This window comes from Danio aesculapii, chromosome 25, assembly GCF_903798145.1.
Source record: "Danio aesculapii chromosome 25, fDanAes4.1, whole genome shotgun sequence".
Taxonomy (NCBI): domain Eukaryota; kingdom Metazoa; phylum Chordata; class Actinopteri; order Cypriniformes; family Danionidae; genus Danio; species Danio aesculapii.
The window spans coordinates 20,595,080-20,620,410 of NC_079459.1; the positions used below are offsets into that span (position 1 = coordinate 20,595,080).

General features: G+C 32.4%; 1 protein-coding gene across 2 annotated transcripts; it reads right to left on the minus strand.

The window, feature by feature from the left end:
• Positions 1-974: 974 nt before the first annotated feature.
• Positions 975-25,331, minus strand: c25h12orf4 (chromosome 25 C12orf4 homolog). Of its 2 annotated transcripts, none has more exons than XM_056451623.1 (14): positions 25,310-25,331; positions 24,669-24,852; positions 24,378-24,523; positions 20,626-20,807; positions 19,773-19,872; positions 19,561-19,682; positions 16,265-16,371; positions 12,787-12,984; positions 12,560-12,688; positions 11,592-11,663; positions 11,310-11,512; positions 5,833-5,890; positions 4,917-4,984; positions 975-1,864 (listed from the first exon to the last, which is right to left on the minus strand). In XM_056451623.1, the coding sequence occupies exons 2-14, from the start codon at positions 24,844-24,846 to the stop codon at positions 1,772-1,774; spliced, it is 1,656 nt and encodes a 551-aa protein (XP_056307598.1). In that variant the 5' UTR covers positions 24,847-24,852; positions 25,310-25,331; the 3' UTR covers positions 975-1,771. The 2 variants fall into 2 exon arrangements, with proteins under 2 accessions (XP_056307598.1, XP_056307597.1); XM_056451622.1 differs by lacking the exon at positions 25,310-25,331 and adding an exon at positions 25,204-25,303.

Here is a 25,331-nt window from a genome sequence, read left to right on the forward strand (position 1 = left end):
ATTTGGACATCGACACAATATGCTGGCTCTATACACCAAACACAATGGATTTGAAATAAACAAGTTGTGCTTTAACTGCAGACTGTCAGCTTTAGGAAATACAATAGTTTGCATATGTGCCTCCTACTTGTTAAGGGTTCAGAAGTGAAAAAGTCTTTATAGAGCCAATACATTCTTAAAAAATTAAAACAGATTAAAGTAAAAAACCTAACACTGTTATTTAATAGATCAACATATTTGCATTTTATTTACAAAAATATGCAAATATGAATATCTGAATAAACTTGAAAGTAACAATATATTTTTAAATATTAGCATATGCTTATTAAATAAATGGATTGTTAGAAACAAAAGCAGCCAATATTTTTTCGAATCACTGATATTATCATATATATTATATTATCACATATATCAGCTTTAACCTAAATAATATACACGTTAGCGTTTTTGTTATATAGTAAATATAACTATGTAAATATTTTTTTTACATAAATACATTTTTTTAAAGTTAATATTACCATTTTAAATTATTTTAATATATTACACAGATTTCTAAGAAAGTTAAAAAAATTTTTATTAATTTATTTGTTTTTAGTAACTTACTTTTTGGAATTTTATTCCTAAATATTAAATTATTGGTTATTTTACATTTCCTGCTTATTAAATGTTTTATGTTATAATTAATATTAGAAACAGAAGCAGTCAATTTTAATACTTGAAACCCTATTTTACTCTTTTGCATTTATTAGAATATAATTATGTACATTTAAGTTTTAATAGTAATTATATTAATTAACGTTATATATAATACATTATTTTGGAGTTAATGTTAATATTTGCTATAACCTTAATACATAACATTTTAATATATTTAAAAACATTTATGTATTGATTCATTCATTCATTTATATTACAAATGCACACAACAGACCTGCAATTAAACTAAACTAATTTAACCCAGTCAAATGCAGAGGTAACTTGATGAAGTGCACTGTATTTTTAAAGCATTGACATTTAGCAAAATGAACACGTAATTAGCATGTCAGCAGTATCTGACAAAAGGCTAATACAGATGCAAATGCGTTAACCCCCACTTCATATGTTAATATCCTCATTAGGAGAAAACCCAACAAAGGACTTAACAGTAAGTAGCTGATATGCTTATTTTCTTAGTAAATGCTCTAAAAAAATAAATAAATGATTTAAAAAAATGGACGTAATTTCCATACTGGCCTAATCGATGTTATCACAGTTCAAAAATATGACGCAAACAGGTTTGATTTACAATGAAAACACGATACGGTTTTCAAATGCCCCACTTTCCAAAGATTACGCAGTTCAAATATAACTGCACACATGCCAAGGCTTACAACTGGCACCTAATACACAAACACATGCTAAATCACTTAGAAAGCTTGGAAGGATGGTTTCGTTTGACATTTGGAATCAGCGGCTTTGGTTACCTCAAACTACGTGTGAAAACGCCACCGGATACAGCGCCACCTGCTGTCTGTGGAGAGAAAACACGACACCTGGGGGGCCAAGGAAAGGTGTCGACTGCAATGCAGCACCAAAACACAGCTTGTGTTGGCATTACCTGTTTCTCATGCGGCAGTCAAGAGCGAAAAACTCAGTATTTGTCAGTGAAATCATCAGAATTATGGTGTGTTGATCAAAACAGCTTATAAACAGCTTATGTCTGGAAATTGGGAAGCTAAATTGATGAGGTGTGCTTCGTACTTCCAGTTATATGACTGTTTTTGTGGTTTGTTTATCGTTTGGATGTTAGTGTGAGCGTGGAGGAGACTCTGAAGATCTGAGGAAGCATGTTGCTCAGCTGGTAAAACATCTCTTCTGAGATACTCTGAGGATAGAAGAGACAGATTTAAAAACATAGTAAATCACAACAAGTTAAATAAGCAGTCATACAATGGCACAAAATTGCTAAATCTGTTTATTTATATATATCAAACAGTAAGAAAAGTTTCTTGAGCAGTAACAATCAAGATTTTTAATTATTATTTTTAATTTATTAGTTATTATTTTGTTTAATTTGTTTTTATTTCCTTCCATATTTATTTTAGTTTTATTCAAACATATAGTTTTAGTTTGATTTTCTAGTACATTTTGCTTTAGTTTAATTAATTTAGCTTTTGTCAGTTTAATTCTTACTTTTTTACGTGCTTATAATTTTTTTGTTTATATTTATTTACAATTTTAGATTTTTATTTAGTTATGAAGGATTATTAAAAGGGTCTATGATTTTTGTTTTATTGTAGTTTTACTTAAGTAAATTCTGCCTTTTTTATTTAATTCAAATTCAGACTGAAACAGTGAATCACAACAAGATAAATAAGAAGTCATTCAAATCTTTAGGGTTTGTACTTTTTTTAACACGGTGCCACAAAAAAGCAAAAGCTGTTTATTTACATTTATCATGTATATTTTAATTGGTGGGGTTCAAAATGTTTTTAACACAGATAATAACAGTAAGAAAGGTTTCCTGAACAGTAACATTTAAGACGTTTTATTATTAGTTTGAATTAGTTTTCATTTTATGTACACTGAAAAAATTATTCAAAGATGATTCCTTGGATTTACTAAATTTTTACATTAAGTGGTTTTAAACAATTTATTTGGGCTGAATTTAAACAAACAAATTAAGTTGAACATTATTAAATTAAATTTGTTTGTTTAAATTCAACACAAATAAATTGTTTGCAACAGTTTTGCATGCAACACTTTTTTCAGTGTATGTCATTTTTATTTTTTTAAATGTGCTTGCATATTTTATTTTTGTTTATTCAATCATATATAATTTTAGTTTGACTTCATAATACATTTTGCTTTAATTTAGTTTTTGTCAGTTTTATTTTCACTGACTTTAAGGTGATTTTTTGTTCAAATTTGATTTTAAATTTAGATAAAATTTTATTTCAATTTTACATTTAAAACAACTACGACATTAATTATTAGTTTTAATTTTGTTTTTGTCATTTTATATCTCTTTCCATATTTCTCTTGCTTTATTCATTCATGAAGTTTTAGTTTGACTTAGTACATTTTGCTTTAGTTTTCTTCATTTAGTTTTTTTCATTTTTTATTCTTACTTTTTTACATGCTCATGTCTTTTGTTCAAACTTAATACAAATTTTAGATTTAAATTTATTTATAAAGGATTATTAAAAGGGTCTATGATTTTTATTTTATTGTAGTTTTTCTTAAGTAAATTCTGCTTGTTTTTATTTAATTTAAAATTAAACTGAAAAGATTTCAATATATTTTTATTGTTATATATTTTTTGTTGTTAGGGTTTAAAAACGTTTTCAACACAGATAATAACAGCAAGACAGGTTTCTTGAGCAGTAACAATTAAGATGTTTTATTATTAGTTTGAATTAGTTTTCATTTTGTGTATGTTATTTTTATATTTTTCAATGTATTTGCATATTTATTTTTGTTTTATTCAATCATATAGTTTTAGTTTGACTTAGTACATTTTGCTTTAGTTTTATTCATTTTGTTTTTTATCAGTTTTATTTTTTACTTTTTCCGTGATTTTTTTAAATATTGATTTCAATTTTAGATTTCAATTTAGTTATAAAGGATTATTAAAAGGTCCATAATTTTAGTAAAATTCAGCTTTTTTGCTTTAATTTTGTGTCCCTTATTTATTCATTTATTTATTTTTAATTCAGTACACACATTTAATCAATGAATAAATTTTTTTAAATAAAATAAATTAGATATTATTTTAAATGGAATATTCCTGTTTTTATTATATCTATAAAGCAGGGAAAATACGTATTGAACACGCCACCCTTTTTCTCAGAAAACATATATATTAAGGTTAGAATACAAATAAAGTTATGTGTAATAAAATGAAATGATGCAGGGAAAAAGTATTGAACACATAAAGAAAGGGAGGTGTAGAAAGGCAGTGAAAGCTCAGACAGTAGCTGAAATTTCTCAGTAGTTATTCAGCAACACTCTACCCTTCCTCATTGTGAATTAATATTAGCCGCTCCAGTTCAACATCTACATTATCAGGATGATGAAGATGAAACCAGGGTGGACATTTCAGCATTCTCTCAAATGTTTTCAGAGAAAGAAAATAAAGCTGTGGAATAGTCCAGTTAATCTTGAATTCAAGTTGACTTGATTCAATAGAAAATGCAAATTAAAGATCAGATTTGATAGACAAAACCCACAGAACCATCAAGATTTTTACACTCTGTTGAAGTCTAAAAAAAAAAAACTCGCACCCGAGCAATTCATGTGACTTCATTCTCCATATGAGAGGCGTCTTTCAGCTGCCATCACCAAAAACACCTTTTATATAAGGTATTAAATATGATTCAGTAATTCAGCCATTCCATTGGAATTACACATAACTCATTTTTCAGATTTTTTTGTTTGTTCTATTTATTTTTTATTCTTGTATTGTTTAGGTTTTTACCAAAATCTGGTTCAATTACAGGTCAACAGGTCCTTTAGAAATATTATTAGCAGGAAAAAACATGGCATGTTCAATACTTATTTTCCCCGCTGTATATTAATCAAATAAATGCAGTTATGGTGAGACTGGATACATATACTACATATATAAAACCTTTCAAATAGTTATATTAAACAGTGTAAATATACAGTGTGTGGGGGACATTTAGACAACGGGTTTAGTTTAGGGGAGTTATTTTAAAAGGTGCTAAACAGTAAAATGAGCAGCTGTGAATGTGAAGAGTCGCCTGAGCCTGTAAGCATGTGTCAAACGATGGACACCATTGTTTAACAATACACAGGGTATTATCGTTGTATTTATTCCATTCCCAGCAAATAACCAGTGCATTTTTTGAACAGTTCCTCTCTTAGGAGACAAAAAATACACTTTTTGTAATGTCAAACAGGTTAAAACCTACCTGTGGAACAAGAAACTGCACAGTTCGGGAGATTCCACCATCCCACGAGGCCATTTCCATCATAAAACCTAAAGAATTACATTTTGTATTTCAGCCATTATTGCCAACTGAGATTATTTTAGATCAACAGACAAAACAAAAACTGATTAAACTACTCATATTGATGCTTTTTAAAGTGAATAAATTTCCCTTGTTAATCATTTGTTTTGTCTTTAGGAGAGTTAAACTTGAATGTGTTTTCAAATAATATTAAAATAGCAACCAAATATTATTCATTAATGAAAATGTTTGTTACAAAATTTAATAGGAGAAAACATCCACATTGTCAACATGAAATCAAAACAGATATTTGTTTTTAACGGAACAGTGCTGGATTTATTTTAAATGACTAATAATGTGCACATCATATATTTTAATTCATTCATGTTCCATCATAATCTTGAACTTGAATAATGAAAAATAAAAGACTTCAGTGGCATCTCTTCTCTGATAATGCGTTTACAGCTAAGAGGGCGGGACAATAACCTGTCTCTCAAATGACATCCACTAATAACAATCCACAACCACCCAACAGCCTTAGCTCACAAGATAACTATTTTACATTGACAAAACATTGTCAGAAAAAGTGGCTAATTCATATGAATTCATACGATTTCATTTATGTGAAAACACAATTTTTATATAAGTGATATGCCCAGAACCCCAACCCTAACCCCAATTGGAGGATGAGCAAATTGCATGAATTGCAAATGGATTAGCCACTAAATAGAAGAGTTTTGAATTTCTGTGAGATTGTGTTGTATAAAACCAACATTATGGAAAATCGTAATCAGAATTTGAATAATTATTATATATTAATATACAGTATACTGTAGATAATGAATGTTTTGCACACATTGTGGAGTTGCATGCGCACCTTTCACACATTTGAAGACCAGCTCAGCACGTTTCAGACACCAGGGAATAGTCATCTCCTGTTCAGAGAAAGAGAAGGAAACGTCAATTCTTGAGATAATATTTAACCAAAAGAGTAAGTAGATGCAAACATACCGATCACTCCTTGTAGAGCACAGCTTCTCAAAATTAACTATTCAGATCTTACATTCATTTTATTTTCATGGTTCTTTAATACATCACTTGGTACACTTTAAAAAGCAACAGTGCAAAAAATGCTGGGTCCCATACATTCGATTTGTGTTGGGACAACATGAAGAAATTAACTTATTAGTTTTTACATATTTAGGTGGATTAAACATTAAACAATTGAGTTGTCCCCAATAACTCAAGAATTGAGTTGTTTCTGCTCATTTTAAATAAGTAGTTTGAACAAACAGCAAACTTCTTTTTTTTTTTAATGTAGTTACTTTCAGATAATAGTTACTTGTAACTTGGAAATGTTAAGTTTACATAATTGAATTTTTATAATTATGCACATAGTGTATTTACATAATAATGAGTTGATTCATTTATTTAAAGAAACACTCAATTTTTTTTGAGAAAAAGGGCTCCACTAAACAGTTTAACCATTTTTGAATCCATTCAGTCGATCTTTGGGTCTGGCAAGAGCACTTTTAGCTTACCTTAGCATGGATTATTGAATCGGATTAGACCATTAGCATCTGAACGGATTAAACAATGGTAAAACTCAACTGTTTAACTCTAGGGGAGTTGTAAAATTAACCCATTTAAAAAAGGGTCTTTTAAATAAAGTCAACTATTCTCTTTTAAAGCAATAGGTTTACTTGCTTTAAGTGAACTTCCAGTATACTTACTATGGGTAATTAGAATTAGAAATGGGAATTTTTCTCTGAATTGACAGACAAAGCTCTAAATGTGAGAAAGAATTACAGGATATAAAGTCTGTGTTATGATTTTAGCTATATCTTGCAATTGTAAATTATATCTTGCGATTCTTTTTTTTTTCTTCTTAGAACTGCAACTTAATTTCTCACTATTGCAAGTTTATAGGCTTTTTAGCGATTCTGAGTTTGTATCTGATAACTGAGATATAAATTTGCAGTTGTGAAAAAAAAGTATATAGTTATATATGGTTTAAATATTACAGTAATGGCGGCATGGACCAGTGGTTAGAACTTCGAGTCCCGGCTGGGCCAGTTGGCATTTCTGTTTTGAGTTTGCATGTTCTCCTCGTGTTGGCGTGGGTTTCCTCCACGAGTCCAAAGACATGCAGTATAAGTGAATTGGATGAAATAAATTGGCCGTCGTTTAAGAGTGTGTGTGTGTGTGTGTGTGTGTGTGTGTGTGTGTGTGTGTGTGTGTGTGTGAATGAGTGTGTGTGTGTGTGAATGAGTGTATGTGTGTTTCCCAGTACTGGGTTGCGGCTGGAAGGGCATCCGCTGTTTAATATATATGCCGGAATAGTTGGCGGTTCATTCCACTGTGGCAACCCCTGATAATTAAGGGACTAGGCTGAAGGAAAATGAGTAAATGAATGAATTTTACAGTAATTTTGTATTTTGTCACATTTATTGTGTTTCCTGCAATGTGTCTATGTATTTTATTTTATTTTTAATTGACCATAATTAATTACCACAGATAAATATAATTTCATAACAGTTCATACATGTTTAACAGTTGATTACAATTTAAATAGTATAGCACATTGCACACTTCTACAAACATTTAACAATAAAATATTACAGACATTCACAGTAACAATTACTTTACAGACACATGTCCTAAAAACAAATCCTGTTCGAATAGGGCTTTAAAACCATCCTTGGGCTTTGGCTGGGAGAAAGAACAGTTCCTGTTCAGACAAAAAACATTTCCTGAACACTGAACATTCCTCAACATCTGCCTGTGGTTAGAGAGTCTATGATTGAGGCTTTCATTTACCCAGAAGGACACTGGTCAGTCCAGACAGCCTGATCCAAAATAGACCATTTCTAAATTAGACCATATTTTGAAGGTTAGAAAAATAAAACTGATCTGGTTTGATCCTGGCAGCACAGTGGCGCAGTGGGTAGCACAATCGCCTCACAGAAAGAAGGTCTCTGGTTTGAGCCCCAGCTGGGTCAGATGGCATTTCTGTGTGGAGTTTGCATGTTCTCCCCGTGTTCGCGTAAGTTTCCTCCAGGTGCTCCGGTGAATTGGGTAAACTAAATTGTCTGTAGTGTATGATTGATTGTATGAATGATTGTGTATGGATGTTTCCCAGTGATGGGTTGCAGCTGGAATGGCATTCGCTGCATAAAACATATGCTGAATAAGTTGGCGGTTAATTCCGCTGTGGCAATCCCAGATTAATAAAGGGACTAAGCCAAAAATAAAATAAATGAATGGTTTTGATCCTAAATAGCTCAATATAACCAGAATACTCATTTATCCAGTATAATTTATACTTATTTTAATTTTATCTTAGCATTTGATATAACACTGTAATGCTTAAATGTACTCCCACACTTACAATGATCACATTTGACTTTAATTTTAAAAAGTGAGTAACCCGTTGTAACTGGAAACAGTTAAGTTGACAATGTAATTGTTATAATTATGCACATAGTTTATTAACATAATAATTGGTTAACTAATTTTTTAAAGTCCCATTAAGTAACTAAGTACTTGTTGTCGGCACTTAAAGGAACACTCCACTTTTTGGGAAATAGACTCATTTTACAATTCCCTTAGAAGTAAACAGTTGAATTTTACCATTATTGAATCCATTCAGAAGATCTTTGAGTCTCAGAAATTTATCTTAGCTTAGCATAAATCATTGAATCAGATTAGACCATTAGCATCATATTAAAAAGTAGGTTAAAAAAGATTTTCAATAATTTTCCTATTTAATGCTTAACGAAAATAGCAACTTTTCATTTTCCATCAGTCCTAGTATGTAACAACAGAATTGTAAAAAAAAAAAAAGGAAAATTATCTAAACACTAAAGTTAAACAGTTATACCACTTTATAACCAATTCAGTTGATCTTTGGGTCTGGCAAGAGACCTTTTAGCTTAGCTTAGCATAGATCATTGAATTGGATTAGACCATTAGCATCTGAATGGATTAAAAAACTGTTTAACTCAAGTTAAGTTGAACAATGAACCTATTTTCAAAAAAAAGTTTGTGTTTTTTTAGATAAAGTCAACTAATCTCTTTTAAAAGCAATGGGTTTGCTCACTTTTTAAAGTAAAGTCAACTAAACTCTTTTTCAAGTGTACTTACTAGGGGATATGGTTTTATAGTACCAATATCAGATATTTAATTTGTTATTTATTGGGTAATTATACTTATTTAGCATTTCTCTTAATATTCAGTATAATATTGTGATGCCTAAATGAACTCTAGCCTAAATGAATTCTTAAGTGATTGTTTACTTATTTAATGATATTCTAAAATATAACTTATTAATACTACCATTTTGCATAACTGGAAAAGATTCAGACTTATGCTTTGAATGGTTAATAAATGACAGTAAATAAGTGTACACAATATTTTTAATGATACCTAATAATAACAGCACAGAGCATGACTGAATAAAAAAGCTTCTTGAGGGCAAACATATCAGAAGACATGTGGAGTGCCGCAGGTGGTTCAACTGGAACTGGAACGTTTTGTTTTGCTTGGCTGTTTGTTTGCAAGCACTAGAACTAAATGCCAATGTAAAGGACAAACGCTCCAACAATGCCGCAAAAACATCTAAATGATTGCAGCTGGCAGCGGGATACTCTGGAACACCCTAAGATTGTAGATTGTTATTGGTTCCAGTAATAGAAGAGTCTAGGCTCGGCTGGGTTTTGAACAGCCTACGATATTGGCAACATACTCAACCACATTTTTATAGCCACTCCATTCAGAATCGTGTGCAACAGTTTAAAAGTTCAGCCTTTGGGCACTTTCAGGAATCCAGATCTTAAAACAACTTCATGATTTCCTTCAAAGATCCTTTCAAAATGTAAACTCTAATGTCATATTTATTAAATATTTCAACAAAAAACATCATAGTCCTTTAAAAAGCATTAGAATTTTGTAACTTTGAGGTTCATTACAATGATAAAACAAACAAAAAATGGCCATATATTCCCCAAAATTTTTTCTTTATTCTTTGAAAAGCTTAGATTTTTGGGGACGTCTTTTAAAGAGGGATAGTTCACCCAAAAGTGAAAGTTTTATCAGCATTTACACACTCTTTTATGAACTTCTATCAATTTCTTTTTTCTGAAAACGCTGGAAGCCAGCAGCGATTGACTTCCATAGTAAAAACTAAAAATACTATGGAAGTCAATGTTTACAGGTTTCCAGCATTCTTCAAAACATCTTTTTTTTCAAAAGAAAGAAATTAGTTTTCGGTCCTTTCAATGTGGATGACCAATTTTTGGAAAACAAATGAAAATGATAGTGTAGCTGTGGAGCATTTTTAGATTAAAACACCATGTTTAAATTTATCTGGATTAGTGTAGATGTAAAATTAAGTGACTATATGCAAGTGTACAGGCAAAGATAAATAAACCATTCACTTGTTTATGATGCTGAAATCTTTCTAAAAAGGGTTTTCGGAAATGCAAACACACACATCAAAGTAAAAGTGCTGTCAGAATGAGTTTGCGCATGAGGAGTACATCAGTATCCAGAGTAACCATTAGTGATTATCATAGATTCTAATTACTTGTGTTTGGAATTAACAACTGTCTGCCCTTATGTGACTATGCACTTGTTGTTGGGACTTAAAGGAATACCACTTTTTCTTTATCTTATTTTACAAGTTCCCTAGAGTTAAACAGTTAAATTTTACCATTATTGAATCCATTCAGCCGATTTCAGAGTCTTAGACCTTTAGCTTAGCATAAATCAATGAATAAGATTAGACCATTAGCATCATATTAAAATGTTTTTAAAATATTTTTGATAACTTTCCTATTTAATGCTTAACGAAAATAGCAACTTTTCATTTACCATCAGTCATAGTACACAATGTAACAACAGAATTTTAAATTGGAAGATTTTCCAAATGTTTCTTGTTTTAGATGCTAATGGTCTAATTTGATTCAATGATTTATGCTAAGCTAAGCTAAAAGTGCTCCTGTTAGACCTGGAGATTGGCTGAATGGATTTAAAAATGTTAAAACTCAAGTATTTAACTCTAGATTACTTGTAAAATTTGTCTATTTACAAAAAAGTGTTCCTTTAAGATGAAATGATGTATAACATTAATGTTGTGACCTAGAGGTGGTCAAATGCAAATACATTTGTCTGTGTTATGTCAAATTCCCTTATATATAAACAAACCATTCTGGAGCTTGGTAAAATAAATGTTTAATATTTTCAACTTTTAAAAAGTTTTAAGCTATGAAATTTTGTTGGATGTTCTGGTACAAAGACCTAATATTTGTCAAAGGATGGGTAAAAGATATAAAATCATTCATCTGCTCTTACCTCAGACATGTCATGTACCAGCAGCAGTGGGATGGTGATGGTGGTGATGTCATGGGTGCAGCAGACCTTCAGGATGTTCCTCAGGCCCATGATGGCTGGGTCTCGGGCTGTGATGTTCCCCGAACGTACATTATCATCCACACAGAGGTGAAACACGATATGGACCTCAGACAGGTTGGAATGGCGAGTGATGTAGAATTCACCTGAGGAAAAAGAAAAATCACAGCACTGTTAGGACTAGTCAAACAGAGCAATGAAAGAATACAGCAATGGTTTAATTACCTTGTAGGATATTGGAGGAATTTCTGTCAAGGATCTTATTTTTGTCTTCATTTCCTCCATTTCTTGGCATCTCTATGAAGCAGATTCAACAAGTGTATTATTGTAATGTATGTTGTATTTCATTTTCTGTTTGTAATTATCATTATTCTCCTTAATCACTGATAAAAGTTATATATATATATGTATAAATATGATTACAATTAAATTACATTTGAAAGTTTTTATGACATTATTTTATAGCAACATTTGTGACTGCTTTGAGAATAACGCTCGTCGTAGATGTCACGGTATGGCTGATTGTAAAGGAACGTGTAGTCTGGCACATTTGTTACCCACGACAAGTCAAGATTTTATCAAGACAAAATCGTTTAATCTGACATAGTGACTTTTGTAACCGACAATAAAAATCATGTGATCAGACCGGGGCTTTAGTGTTCGACAGAATAAAGAAACTCATAAAGGTTCGGAACCACTTGAGGATGAGTAAATAGTGAGTCAATTATCATTTTTGCGTGAACTATGCCTTTAAATCTTTCGGATGCAACTGATATTTGGTGAAATAACCCTGATTTTTAAATCACGGTAAATGAAAACATTTCTTATTCTGACCAACTGTCATTTTCTGTAAAAAAATTCTACTTTACAATATTTTCATTTGAAATTTGGAAGAAATTTGACCAGACCTTTATAGAATACATTTTACTCAAACCCATACCTAATAAATCTAGTACTTATACATACACACACAACAGTTATTTCAGTAGCAAAACTGTACCAGTGCATTCCACTTTCTGCCAAAACATTTGTGCGCCTTGAAAAAAACGTGTATCGCATTTCATTGTAGCTGGTCTCTGTCGAATGAAACTGAACACTTCCTCGCGGTAGCACTGAAGTCAGATCAGTGATGGTGCAATGCAGAGGTGCTGTTTTGGACGGACACAAACACACACAGTTGTTGTGTCACTCACCGGGCTGCTCTTTCTGTTTGCTGTTGCGCTGAGCCCGCGCGTACAGCACCACCTGCTGGACGATCTCCAGCTGCTCATCCACTCGGGGGAAGTGGAAATCTGTGCACTCCTGAGACACGGTTGCAAAGTCTGAGGAAGCCACAGGAACAGTTGAATACTGGATGTGTATGTTAGATGCTGAGATTTGGTGATCATTGCATTGAAATTGGAATAATTGGGATTGCTACCTCTCTTGATGCCGCTGTATGAGTTGACTCTGTTGTCGACAAGTAGCACTAGTCCGCAGAGAGATGTGGAGTAGAGTGAAAGTGCAGTTTGTAGTCGTCTTAACTTCACCCCGCTACTGCTGTGTCGCCGGTGCTTGCAGAAGTCCAGAACATCAGATCGCACCAGACGGAGATTGTGCATGGTCTTCAGCTGAGCCCCTGAATGACATAAACATCACAGTTGTAGATTTGTTTATATATAAAAGAAATAGAACAGATAATAATTCATATATGCTACTTTACTTTAAAAGCGTTGAGTTTGTTTCTCAGCAAGGCTGTATTTACTTGATTAATTTTGATTGGATTAATAATGTGGTTGGTTTTCTATTTTGATATATTTTATAATGTGTTTTTAAAAAATGGATCACACTTTACAGTAAGGATTCAATAGTTACTAACATGAACCAATAATGAACAATCTTGTACAGCATTAATTAATCACAGTTCAACGTTTACTAATGCACTGCTAAAATATAAATTGCTAATATTAGTTAACATAAACTAAGAATGAACAATTTTATATACTTTAACTCAGTGGTTCCCAAAGTGGGGGTCACGGGACAATGAGAGGGGGGTCACTTGGTGGTTTCCAAAAATTAAATAAATTTTATTAAACTTTAAAAAAAATCTAGATTTCTTTCATATCCTACAGAAGATAAAAATAGTTACATAAAAAAACAACAACATGCAAATAAAAAGCCATCAGTTTTCTTTTTTTTTCCCCATTGGATTGCAACTCCTGGGTTTTTACATTAGATTATCCCCAAAGCAGTTGGGTCATTTGCAACAGATTGATTTTACGGAACCAGCCTAAACTTTCTGACACCTTTATGGCACTTAAATACATTAAAAATAAATACAGGCGACTGAACATGAAGGATGATCTCCAAGTGGCGATCTCCAAAATTAAACCAAGAATAGACTTGTGCTGTAAACATTGTGCCAACCAAGTCTCATTAGCTGAGATTAATATTAAATTAAACAAATGAATAAATGACTATAAAAAATATATACAGTATAGTTGTTAGACTGCGGCACTTTTTTGTGTTGTCAATATGATCATGTTTTCAGTGCATCCGGAAAGTATTCATAGCGCTTCACTTTTTCCACATTTCTTTATGTTACAGCCTTATTCCAAAATGGATTAAGTTCATGTATTTCCATAAAATTCTACACACAATACCCCATAATGACAACGTGAAAAAAGATTTCCGGCCAGCTCTAGGATGAGTCCTAGTGGTTCCAAACATCTTCCACTTACGGATGATGGAGGCCACTGTGCTCATTGGAACTTTGAGAGCAGCAGAATTTTTTCTGTGACCTTCCCCAGTCTTGTGCCTCGAGACAATCCTGTCTCGGAGGTCTAAAGACAATTGCTTTGTCTTCATGCTTGGTTTATGCTTTGACATGCACTGTTAACCTTGGGAGCGAATTTGCAATGATTTCAAAAAATCTTTTTTCACATTGTCATTATGGGGTATTGTGTGTAGAATTTTGAGGAAATAAATGAATTTAATCCATTTTGGAATAAGGCTGTAACATAAAGAAATGTGGAAAAAGTGAAGCGCTATGAATACTTTCCGGATGCACTGTATAGGCCTATTGGTGTGTGTGTGAGCCGTTGCATTCAACATATGTATGTTTATAACCACCTCTGAAAATAGTCGGGGTCGTGAGTCACTGGCATTGTTATTTTGGGGGTCATGGGCTGAAAAGTTTGGGTACTATGGAGTCAATCTAGGGCCATAGATACTTGCAAAATAAAAGAAAGTTTTGCAAACAAAAATAAAGTAGAGCAAAAAAATAAATAAATGCAAATCTCCAAAAATCGAAAAGCTTAAATAAATTTTTGAGAAATAAAAATTACATTTTCTAACAAAAATAAAGAACTGCAAAGGGAAAATTAAGTTAAAATAAAATAAAAATAAAATTTGCCAACAAAAAAAGAATTGCAAATAAAATCAAGCAGTGAAAACAAAAAAAAAACAAAAAAACTAAAATATTTGCAATTAAAAAAAAACTATATATAAATTTCCAAAACATTTTTATAGCATTGCCTTTCCAGTCAATTGCAATACTCATTTTGATTTGCTTTTTAGTCAACTGTAATTTTGCGATGCTGTTTTCAATTTGCACTTCACGTTTCTGCACGTTTTACTTTGTGGCCCTGATTTGACAAGAGGATGGAGTCGCAAGAGGATGGAGAAACCGCAAACGCCCAAGTTCCTTTGACCCCCCCTTGTCAACTCAGGGCCACAAAGTGAAACCCACATAAACATGAAGTGCAAAGAGAAAACAGCATCGCAAACTCACGGTCGACAAAAAAGCAAATCAAAATGAGCATTACAATTGACTGGACAGGTTTTGTAAGGGCATTGCTATAAAAACTTTTTTGCAAATATATATGATTTTTTTAAAATTGTAAATATATTTTGTTTTGTTTTTTGCACTGCTTGATTTTAATTGCAGTTTTTTTTTTGCAAATTTTATTTTTATTTCTCAAAACGTAATTTTCCCTCTGCAGTTCTTTATTTTTGTTAGCAAAATGTATTTTTATTTCTCAAAAATTATTTTACGCTTTTGCGATTTTTGAAGATTTGCATTTATTTATTTATTGCTCAATACTTTATTTTTGGTTTGCAAAACTTTTATTTTGCAAGTATTTTTGGCCCTAGATTGACTCCATAAGGAACCCCTGCATTAACTAACATTAGTAAAGATTAATAAACACTAAATGTATTGCTCATTGTTTAACTATCATTAACTAATACAACCTCCTTGTAAAGTGTTACCATTAAAATATTTTATATATCAATCCTTGATATTTGTACATCCGCATTACTTTATTTATTCATTTAAATGACCTTCGCCATGCTCTAACCCTCACTCAGTTAACCTGTTAGTTAAGTTAAAAGAATACTAATAATAGTTTAATAGTACTGTTAATTGCAATCTTGAGCAAATCTGTCTTTTTTAGTCATTATTTACAAATGTAGACAGCGGATATGTTTTTTTTTCATTACAATCAAATAAGGGGAAATATAAAGAATATAATAATAGAAGGATAATTTAATTTATATTTTTGAGTAAATAATTGCTATTACACAGCTGTTTAAAAGCAATGCATCCAATAAAACATACCAATAAAGAAAATAAAATGTGATTTCACCTTATCAAATGTATGTACAGTGTTCCCAAAATTCACAACAAAAATTCATGAATGTCACTGTAATAGATAGGGAATTATCAACAAAAAAAGCTAGATTGAGGAAAAACTCAAAGTCAAAACTGCATATAATGAACAAACCTTTCTTTTCTTTCTAGACAGACTGTAAACACATTGGAAGTGGGCGTAAATTACCGCACCGGTTTTGTTGTATACGTGAGTATTTTTATGTATCGTTTTGTAGCTCCCTGTGTCTCCAAGGAAACGCCATACCTAAGTGGATGGTGAAGCTCTCCTCCAGCTGTCGCTGCTCCTCGAAGAGCCGATCCGCCACTTCTCCTGCCTCTCCAAGCTGACCCGGCTGCACCTTGATCTCCTCGCTGAAACACACATAGCAGGGTCAACTTCTGAAGCTCCGTGCCGCCCATCAGTCACAATGATAAATATTGTTGTTTTGCCATGGCTGGAATGTAAAAACTATTCACTCAAGTGCTATAGTGTCAACTTGTCAAAGAGGGGATGTCTGAAACTAGAACATTTGAATTAGAAATGTCAATCGATGGATATTGATAATCCTTGAAATCAATTTGATGGTTGATTAAAGGGTTAGTTTATTCAAAAATAAAATTCCTTTCTTAATTATTCACCCTTTTGTCGACAAGTTGATGATTTTTGATCATTTTTCAAGTCAATTTGATGGTTGATTAAAGGGTTAGTTCACAAAAAAAATTAATTCCTTTTTTAATTCTTCACCCTTTTTTTGGCAAGTCGAAGATTGTCGATAATCCTTAAGATTACTGATGGTTGATTAAAGGGTTAGTTCACTCAAATTGAAAATCCCGTCTAGAAATTTTTCAAAACTTTGTCAACAAGTAGATGATTCGATGGTTATTCACTCTTGTCGACAAGTGGAAGATTGTCGATAATCCTTGAAATCAATTTGATGGTTGATTAAAGGGTTAGTTTATTCAAAAATAAAAATTCCTTTCTTAATTATTCACCTTTTTGTCGACAAGTTGATGATTGTCGACAATTTTGAAAGTCAATTTGATGGTTGATTAAAGGGTTAGGTAACTAAAAAATATGTGAATTCCTTTCTTAATTATTCACCCTTTGTCGACAAGTTGATGATTGTCGATAGTTGATAAAAGAGTTAGTTCACTAAAAAAATGAAAATTCCTTTTTTAATTATTTACCCTTTTGTTGGCAAGTCAAAGATTGTCGATAATCCTTAAATTGTTGATGGTTTATTAAACGGTTAGTTCACTCAAATTGAAAATTCCTCTTTTTTTCTAAATGTTGTCAACAACCAGATGATTTTCGATAATCCTTAAAGTCAATTTGATGGTTGATTAAAGGATTGATTAAAGGGTTAGTTTTAATTCTTTTTTAAAATTTTCACCCGTTTGTCAACAACCGGATGATTGTCGATAATTCTTCAAATCAATTTGATGGTAGAATAAAGGGTTAGTTCACTCAAAAATTTCAATTCTTTTTTAAAATTTTCACCCTTTTGTCAACAACCGGATGATTGTCGATAGTTCTTCAAATCAATCTGATGCTATATTAAAGGGTTAGTTCACTCAAAAATGAGTCCTTACATTAGTAGTGTCCAAACTCAGTCCTGGAGGACCGGTATCCTGGAGAGTTTAGCTCCAACCCTTAATCAGAAACACCAAAACCAGCTAATCAAGCTCTTACTAGATATATTAGAAACTTCCTGGCAGGTGTGTTGAAGCAAGTTAGAGCTAAACTCAACAGGACAACGAAAAAAGGGTGGCGACATAATTATGACATTGTTAATTACCTGAAAATGACTAGAATATCATCTAACTCAACAGATATGCTTAGCTCACGAATGTGTAAAATAAAATTACAAAAGTTAAGTACATAAAGACAGATGCAGTGACCTAATAAAATCTCATATGCCTTTAAAATGTTATGGTCATTCATGAGTAAATGTTGGCCTTTTTTCTTTCCCCAGATTTTCCTTAATATGCACAATATGTGTGAGATGACACTATTGACATGTATATCAGGCTTTAAATCATTAAATGGTTCAATAAAAGTATTAATCATTATTAACTTATTAATTACTAACCGTAATTTATTTAAAGTTAAAACCTTTACTTTTGGCTGAGGACGCTAATGCTGCGCTCACACTAGAGTTTGAGCATGCAAAACTCTGTCGTATGGCGGTGTGAAAAGGGGCGGGGTTAAACAAGATGATTATATATTTAAAAAAGCGAGCGATTGATCCATATTTTACATTTCTGTACCGAGAGGTCATGTTTTGATCTTCGATTGGTCTTACGCAGTCACGTGATGCGATTTAGCAGGTCAGAGCTCACCAAACTTGAACTTTGCAACGCAGCAAACTGCAAAACTTGTTGCATGAGCTCACGTTTCCGGTTTGTCCCATTTGCATGGGTATGAATGGAAGTCTATGGGGAGAAAAGTGTAGTGTGACCGCGGCTTTACTTGAGTGCCATTTGCAACTTAGTTTAGTTTAGTTCTTAGTTGAGTTCTTAGTTTAAAACTTTGTTAATGCCTTCGGGGCAATTCATTCTGACATGGTGGTGCTTCACATATAACAAAAATGACACACTTAAAACAAGAAACACCAACACTTAACATCAAGTACCCAAATAAAAACTGGGGAAAAAGAAAAGAAAGAAAAAAATTCAATAACAATAATAAATAATAATAACTAATAATAATAAATAATAATCCATCGTTTAACTACATTTATTATGTAACCGAATTGCTTCAGGCACAAAAGTAAATTTAATCTTATTGTCCTTAGATTGTCTAATCTCATCTTATTGTCCTTAGACGTCGCCCAAAGGGCATCCACTCAAAACATCAAAGGGTGTGTGCTGTCTCCTAGTATTTTATGTGCCATCCTCAACACCTGCTGTTCGTAATAGTATGCAAGACTTCGCTGGGTCAATTAACAATGCCTTGAAGATGATTCTTATTTTTTTTTATAGACAGTGAAGAAAACCAGCAAATAATGCAAAATGACAAAATACTTTCAATAAATGAATTGTAAAAGGTCTTGAGAATAACTTTCTCTACATTTAAAGAGTTGAGTTTCCGCAATAAAAACAGTCTTTGATGAGCCTTATTAATAATTGTATGTGTCTTTTGATCAAATTTCAACCTTTTGTCAATTTTTGTTTATAGGTACCTATATTCCTCCACAACCTCGACAACTTCCCGCTGAAGTAGACTCATCTTGCATTATTAAGCTTGACAATTAATCGATGAATTGCTCATTAATTTAAACTACAATAAATTAGGGCATAGGTGTCAAAGTCAATTCCTAAAGGGCCGCAGCTCTGCACAGTTTTGCTCCAACCCTAATCAAGCACAACTGATGCAACTAATCAAGGTGTTCCAGATTCTTTTGAACACCTCGATTATTTGGATCAGCAGTGTTTGATTAGGGTTGGAGCAAAACTGTGCAGAGCTGCGGCCCTCCAGGAATTGACTTTGACACCTATGAATTGAGGTAATCTACTGAGCTTGACATAACTTGTTTGAACGAAACTAAATGATCTCACTTTATCGCGCTGTTATTGGGGTTCTGCAGGTCCCGGTGGAGCTTCATCACCCATTCCTGGTACTCTTGTTTCTGGATGCCTGTGACTTGCTTCAGTTCACTGGCCCACTTACTCTCCAGCACCTTCCCATCACAAAAATACCAAACAGAGGATTCTTTTAGATGTTAGGCATTATTATAATCAGCTCGTTCTGGTTCTCTGATTGGACCTACTTGCTGTGCTTCGAAGTGTTGGGCGGCCACAGTATTCACATCCTGATCACACAGGGTCTTTCCCAATTCCTGCATGACTTTATTCATCTCAACAGCCTGCCTGTAAAGACAAATTCAAGTAGTTTGCGCACATTTAGAGCAGGAGTGTTCCAAATTTTGGGACATTTTTGGTTTTGTTACTCATTCACAAGCTTAAATGTTGAAATATTTAAACAAAAAAATGAACGATCTGTGAACACTCACTTGCTCGACAGAGGTAAATGTAACATAAATAGACAGAATTTGTTTTTTTATCAATAAATCTTCCAAAGATTAATTTGCATCTGCTAAAAATCTTGTTTTTTAGGTATTGAATTGTTCAAATTAATCATTCACTATAAATATGAGATATGTTTATTTTGATTAGCCACCAAGACCACATTTACAAATAAATAAAGCTATTTGTTCATTTTAAATGACTCAACTTATCATAAAGTTAAAAAAAAAAGAGTTTAGACATTTTAAATGTTACAAAGTATTTCTATTTCAAATAAAATCAGTTCCTTTCAACATTAAATTCACAGGCTATAACAAATGTACAATCTTTTGATTTTAATACCATATAAAATTATTAAATGCCTTAGAAGTATTTAATTGTTAATTAATATCTATAATATAGTTAATTAAGTAAATAAGTATTATCAAAAAAGCTCTGAAATTTAAATTTAAATGAAATTTTTTTTCTTAATACTTGCTAATTATTTACTGATTACTGAATATAGAAACACTGATTCTGAGAGTTCGTTGTTTTAAATTATACTGCCTAAAAGTTTTCCAACATATATTGGATTTAATTTCAACTTCCTCCACAAACCTCTCCTGAAGCTTCTTGAGCTCCATGTCTCTTTCGCTGATGAGCTCGGAGACACTGACAAAGTAATTGTGCTCCAGGTTGAGAAGCGTCTCGGAGGCTGGAGAGTGGATGAGTTCATGATAGACACTTGCAAAATCCTCATCCCAGCTGGCTTCTTCGGGACGGGCATGTTCCAGTGTCGTCTAGAATAAGAATTAAACTCATTCTGTACCAACTGTTCCACTAACAAAACTGCATAAATTACAGCTGTCATTATAAGATCACAAACTTGATTCAAACACACATGAAATCTTATTAGTAAACAAAAACAAAAATCACAGCAAACATTCAGACTGAGGTTGATTTAGAAAGAGCAGTGGAATGAAGCACCATCAGATTTTAGTCTTTTAAACCACACCGTATAGAGAAAATATATTGTTATTATTAAAGTCTGCTTTAGACTTTTATTTATATATGAAACAGAAAGGGTAAGGGGCGGGGCTTTTTTTTAGCGCATCATTCTCTTGAAGCAAACTAATGGTAAGAGGGGTGTGGCTAAGAATATTGTAGCTGAACTTTTTTTTAATTTGCCTTTTACCACATGTCTTTGGACTGTGGGAGAAACCGGAGCAACCAGAGAAAATGTGGAAATAAACGATTTTGATTGAGGATTACAAAATTATCTATAATTTCCAGTGGATTAATTTGCACAAATTAATTGTCCACCCAAAGAATAACAATGAGTGCTAGCAAAAACATATTGTAATTTTTGATTTCACATGGACTTTGAGTATTGAGAGAAAAGTTATCAGTTCAGATAGAAACATGTCACTGAAGTCTACAATAGTGGTCAAAATAGAGTTAATCAATCTTTGAAAGTAACAAGGATTGTATTACATTGCTACAGGAATATGTGGCGATTAGTGACTGTTTAATGCAAGGGTGTAGAATTGGCATGGATGGAGGGAACGTGTCCCCACCAATATCCACCAATTACTGAAATGTCCCTACCAATAATTTAATCTGCTTCAAAATAAAATAATGCTCCGTCAACCATTAATAACCTACACATGCACAAAGTCAAGTTCGCTACGAGTTCATCATAATACTATTGACCAAATCTGTGCAATTTAATCGATTTTGGCCTCCATGATTATGAAAAACAATAATCGTGATAAAACGGTTCAATTGCGTAACACACCTCTCTAAATTTCTCTACATTCATACCTACTCAAAGCCTGACTGCAGTAAAATAATGTAAATTGACTTTTGCAGCATGGGACGTGATTGTTATTTGTATTATTAAGTGTTTGTTTCATTAAGTACTTTATTCAATCTGCACCCTTGGTTAAGTGAATCAAGGAATGAAATAAGTGAAATCATTATGAGTGAGTCACTGAATCATTCACTGAATCCACTTTTTAAATGGTTCATTCAAAATGAAAGATATTTTAAATAAACTGCAGCAATCAAGTGTTTCTTAGAAAATACGGTACATTGCTTATTTAGTTCAGTTGTCTATTTACAATTATGGGAAAATTGCATTTTAAAAAAATCGGAGTAAAATAAAATGATTCTAATTGTTTCTATAATCTGCTTTTTAGCTACACCATAAAATGCTAATTCTACTCAGTTTTGAACTCAGTGTTGAAGGTAATGAGTTAATTAAATACTTCATTACTTCAACTTAAATGGAGTAAGTTCACAGTACTCAGTTTTTCACTCAAACTTATTAGGTTTTACAGTACTCAGTTGGTTTGAGTTCTCATCATTTATTGGGTTTTACTGTGCTCAAATCGCTTCATTTACTCAAATAAAGTAATTAAGATTAAGTTCACAGTACTCATTAGGATTAGTTCTTGAACTTAAATGGTTTGTTGCAATCGGTTTCCTCAAATGGTTTGAGTTTCCTTAACCTTTTGGATTTTACAGTGTAGAAATATACATGTAAGTTTCAGAAATGTTGGCTAAAAGGAATTTAAATAAATTCCATTCATTCCAATGGGGTTAAAATTAGGAATTATATGTCCTTATAAATTTCACACAAAGACAAATTCAAATAAAATAGCAATATTGATATTACAAATATAAATATTCTCTGGTGTGTTTCATGAGTAACTGTTAAGTTAAATAATTCCTAAAATATGTATTAATTAAAAAGGAGTTGTCGTAGTAGTAAAGTGGTAAAAATATGGGAATATACAAAGCCTAATTATTTATCTATTTATTGATACATTAATATACCAATAATAATTAGTTGCTAAAGAGATGCAATAGGATTTTATCTGAAAGACATTAAGTCATGACTGTTTTATAAAATAATGATTCTGTAAGCATTACTGTGGCTCACATGCTTTGAATATGCAGAACAACCTGGAAGCTCAATTACCACCATAAATAAAAACATATGAATCTTTTTACGCAAACAGCCAGGTGGTAGTTAAAAGACCGTTTGATGGGCTTGAAATAGACTGGAGAGCATCCATGTATATTTGTGTCTGGCTGCTGTAAAATGTTAATGGTTATGCCTGTGTGCATAGCAGTGAGCCAACAGCGCTTCATAGAAAAGAAAAGGGAGGGGGCGGATTCTGCTTTCTTTTTATAAGTTTGCTGGAGCAAGTGGAAGCAGAATTTAAACTGCAATACTTTGAAGTGCAAATGCAGATGGTCTAGTTGACCTTCTTGAATGTGGAATGATGACAGATATTCAGTTTCACAAGAAGGATTTATTTATTTATTGATAAACGTATTAAAAAACTACACTTCAAAACTTGAGGAAGCTGTAATATTAGTATATGATTATGAAATTAAAAACATTTATTCTCCCTCAGTTTGTTTTATTACACAGCGATGTGACCTAGTGACCTAGCTGAGGACTTTTATCAAGGCACTGTGTATCGAATCTCATTGCATCGAAAGATTTTTGACAATTTTTCGGCAAGATGCTAATGGTCTAATCCGATTCAATGATTTATGCTAAGCTAAAAGTCCTTTAAACATCATAATATAGGATTATAAAACATTATTGCATTTTATAACTAAAAACATTTATTCTCCCTCATGTTGTTTTATTACACAGCGATGTTACCCAGTGACCTAGCTGAGGACTATTATAAGGTGCTGTAAAATATCATTGCATGGAAAGATTTTTGACATTTTTCAGCAACATGGTAATGGTCTAATCCGATTCAATGATTTATGCTAAGCTAAGCTAAAAGTCATTTGAACATTATAATATATGCTTATAAAACATTATTGCATTCTATAACAAAAAAATATTCATTCTCCCTCATGTTGTTTTATTACACAGCGATGTTACCTAGTGACCTAGCTGGGGACTATTATAAGGTGCTGATAAAATATCATTGCATGGAAAGACTTTTGACATTTTGCAGCACAATGCTAATGGTCTAATCCGATTCAATGATTTATGCTAAGGTAAGCTAAAAGTCCTTTAAACATTGTAACATATAATTATAAAACATTGCATTCTATAACTGAAAACATTTAATCTCCCTGATGTGGTTTCATTACACAGCAATGTTACCTACTGACCTAGCTGAGGACTATTATCGGGTGCTGTGTAATATCAATGCATCGAAAGATTTTTGACATATTTCAGCAAGATGCTAAAGGTCTAATCCGATTCAATGATTTATGCTAAACTAAGTTAAAAGTCCTTTAAACATGGCAAATGTATGTCACTTAGCCAGGGGAGGATAAAACAGATGATGTAGGATGAATGGATTATTTAAATAAGACTATTCTCTTACCTCAGAATAGGCTTTAGCCCATGAGTTTGTAAGTTTGTTGATGTCAACCTCTCCAGAAGTGAGTTTCTGCAGGGCGGCTTCTGCGTCCCGATCATAATCGGCCAAGGTTTCACTCTCAATGAAACTACCGAGTCTGTTTTTCAAGTCTAAAAATGAATGTACAGCAGTACAGATAGAAGGTTGGTGTATTAATACATATGTATTCATTAATATGAAACAACATGCTGACTAATCATACGCATGCTCGTTCAATACTCACTTCACTTCACTTCATAAACATTAATAAATTACCATTTTCTACGAAACAGGGGATTCTATGAAGCAGCATGATCCGGCCATGAAGATCACTGACATTTTCTTTGAGGGGAAACTGAAGTGGCACTCTGAGGACACAGTGATGTGTTCCTGCCTCGAACTCAAACACAAACTCTTTCTCAATTGTATTGGTTTTCCCTTTGTTTTTCCTCATTTTCGCCTGTATAGAGGAGACAGACATAAAACATATTAGATTTAAGCCCAAACGAGATATACAGAGGTGATTACAGATAATCATTTAATTGGGAATATACATGCTGCCTAGGTAGGGAGCTTCGTAGGATTTGAGATACAGCATTCTGCAGAAATGTTTTGGAATATACGAATATCTTGGTTAGATGTATTGTAAAATATTGGAATGAATCTTTTCTTGTTAAAACATAAATGATATACAGATATAACGAGCTAATAAACATTTGAACGTTAATTCAGCTAACACAAGTTCATCTCACTTGAATGAATTCAATGCTAGGAAACGAGTTCGCGTTAGTTAGACGAAATGACAACATACTCAAATGTGTTATAAAATTATGCGTTGTGTAAATGTTATTAATTATTATTTCATTTGTCCATTATATTGTCCGTTATTGTTGGCTAAAAAGACACTTCCTGCTTACCTCCACTTAGCTGTCGGCTGAT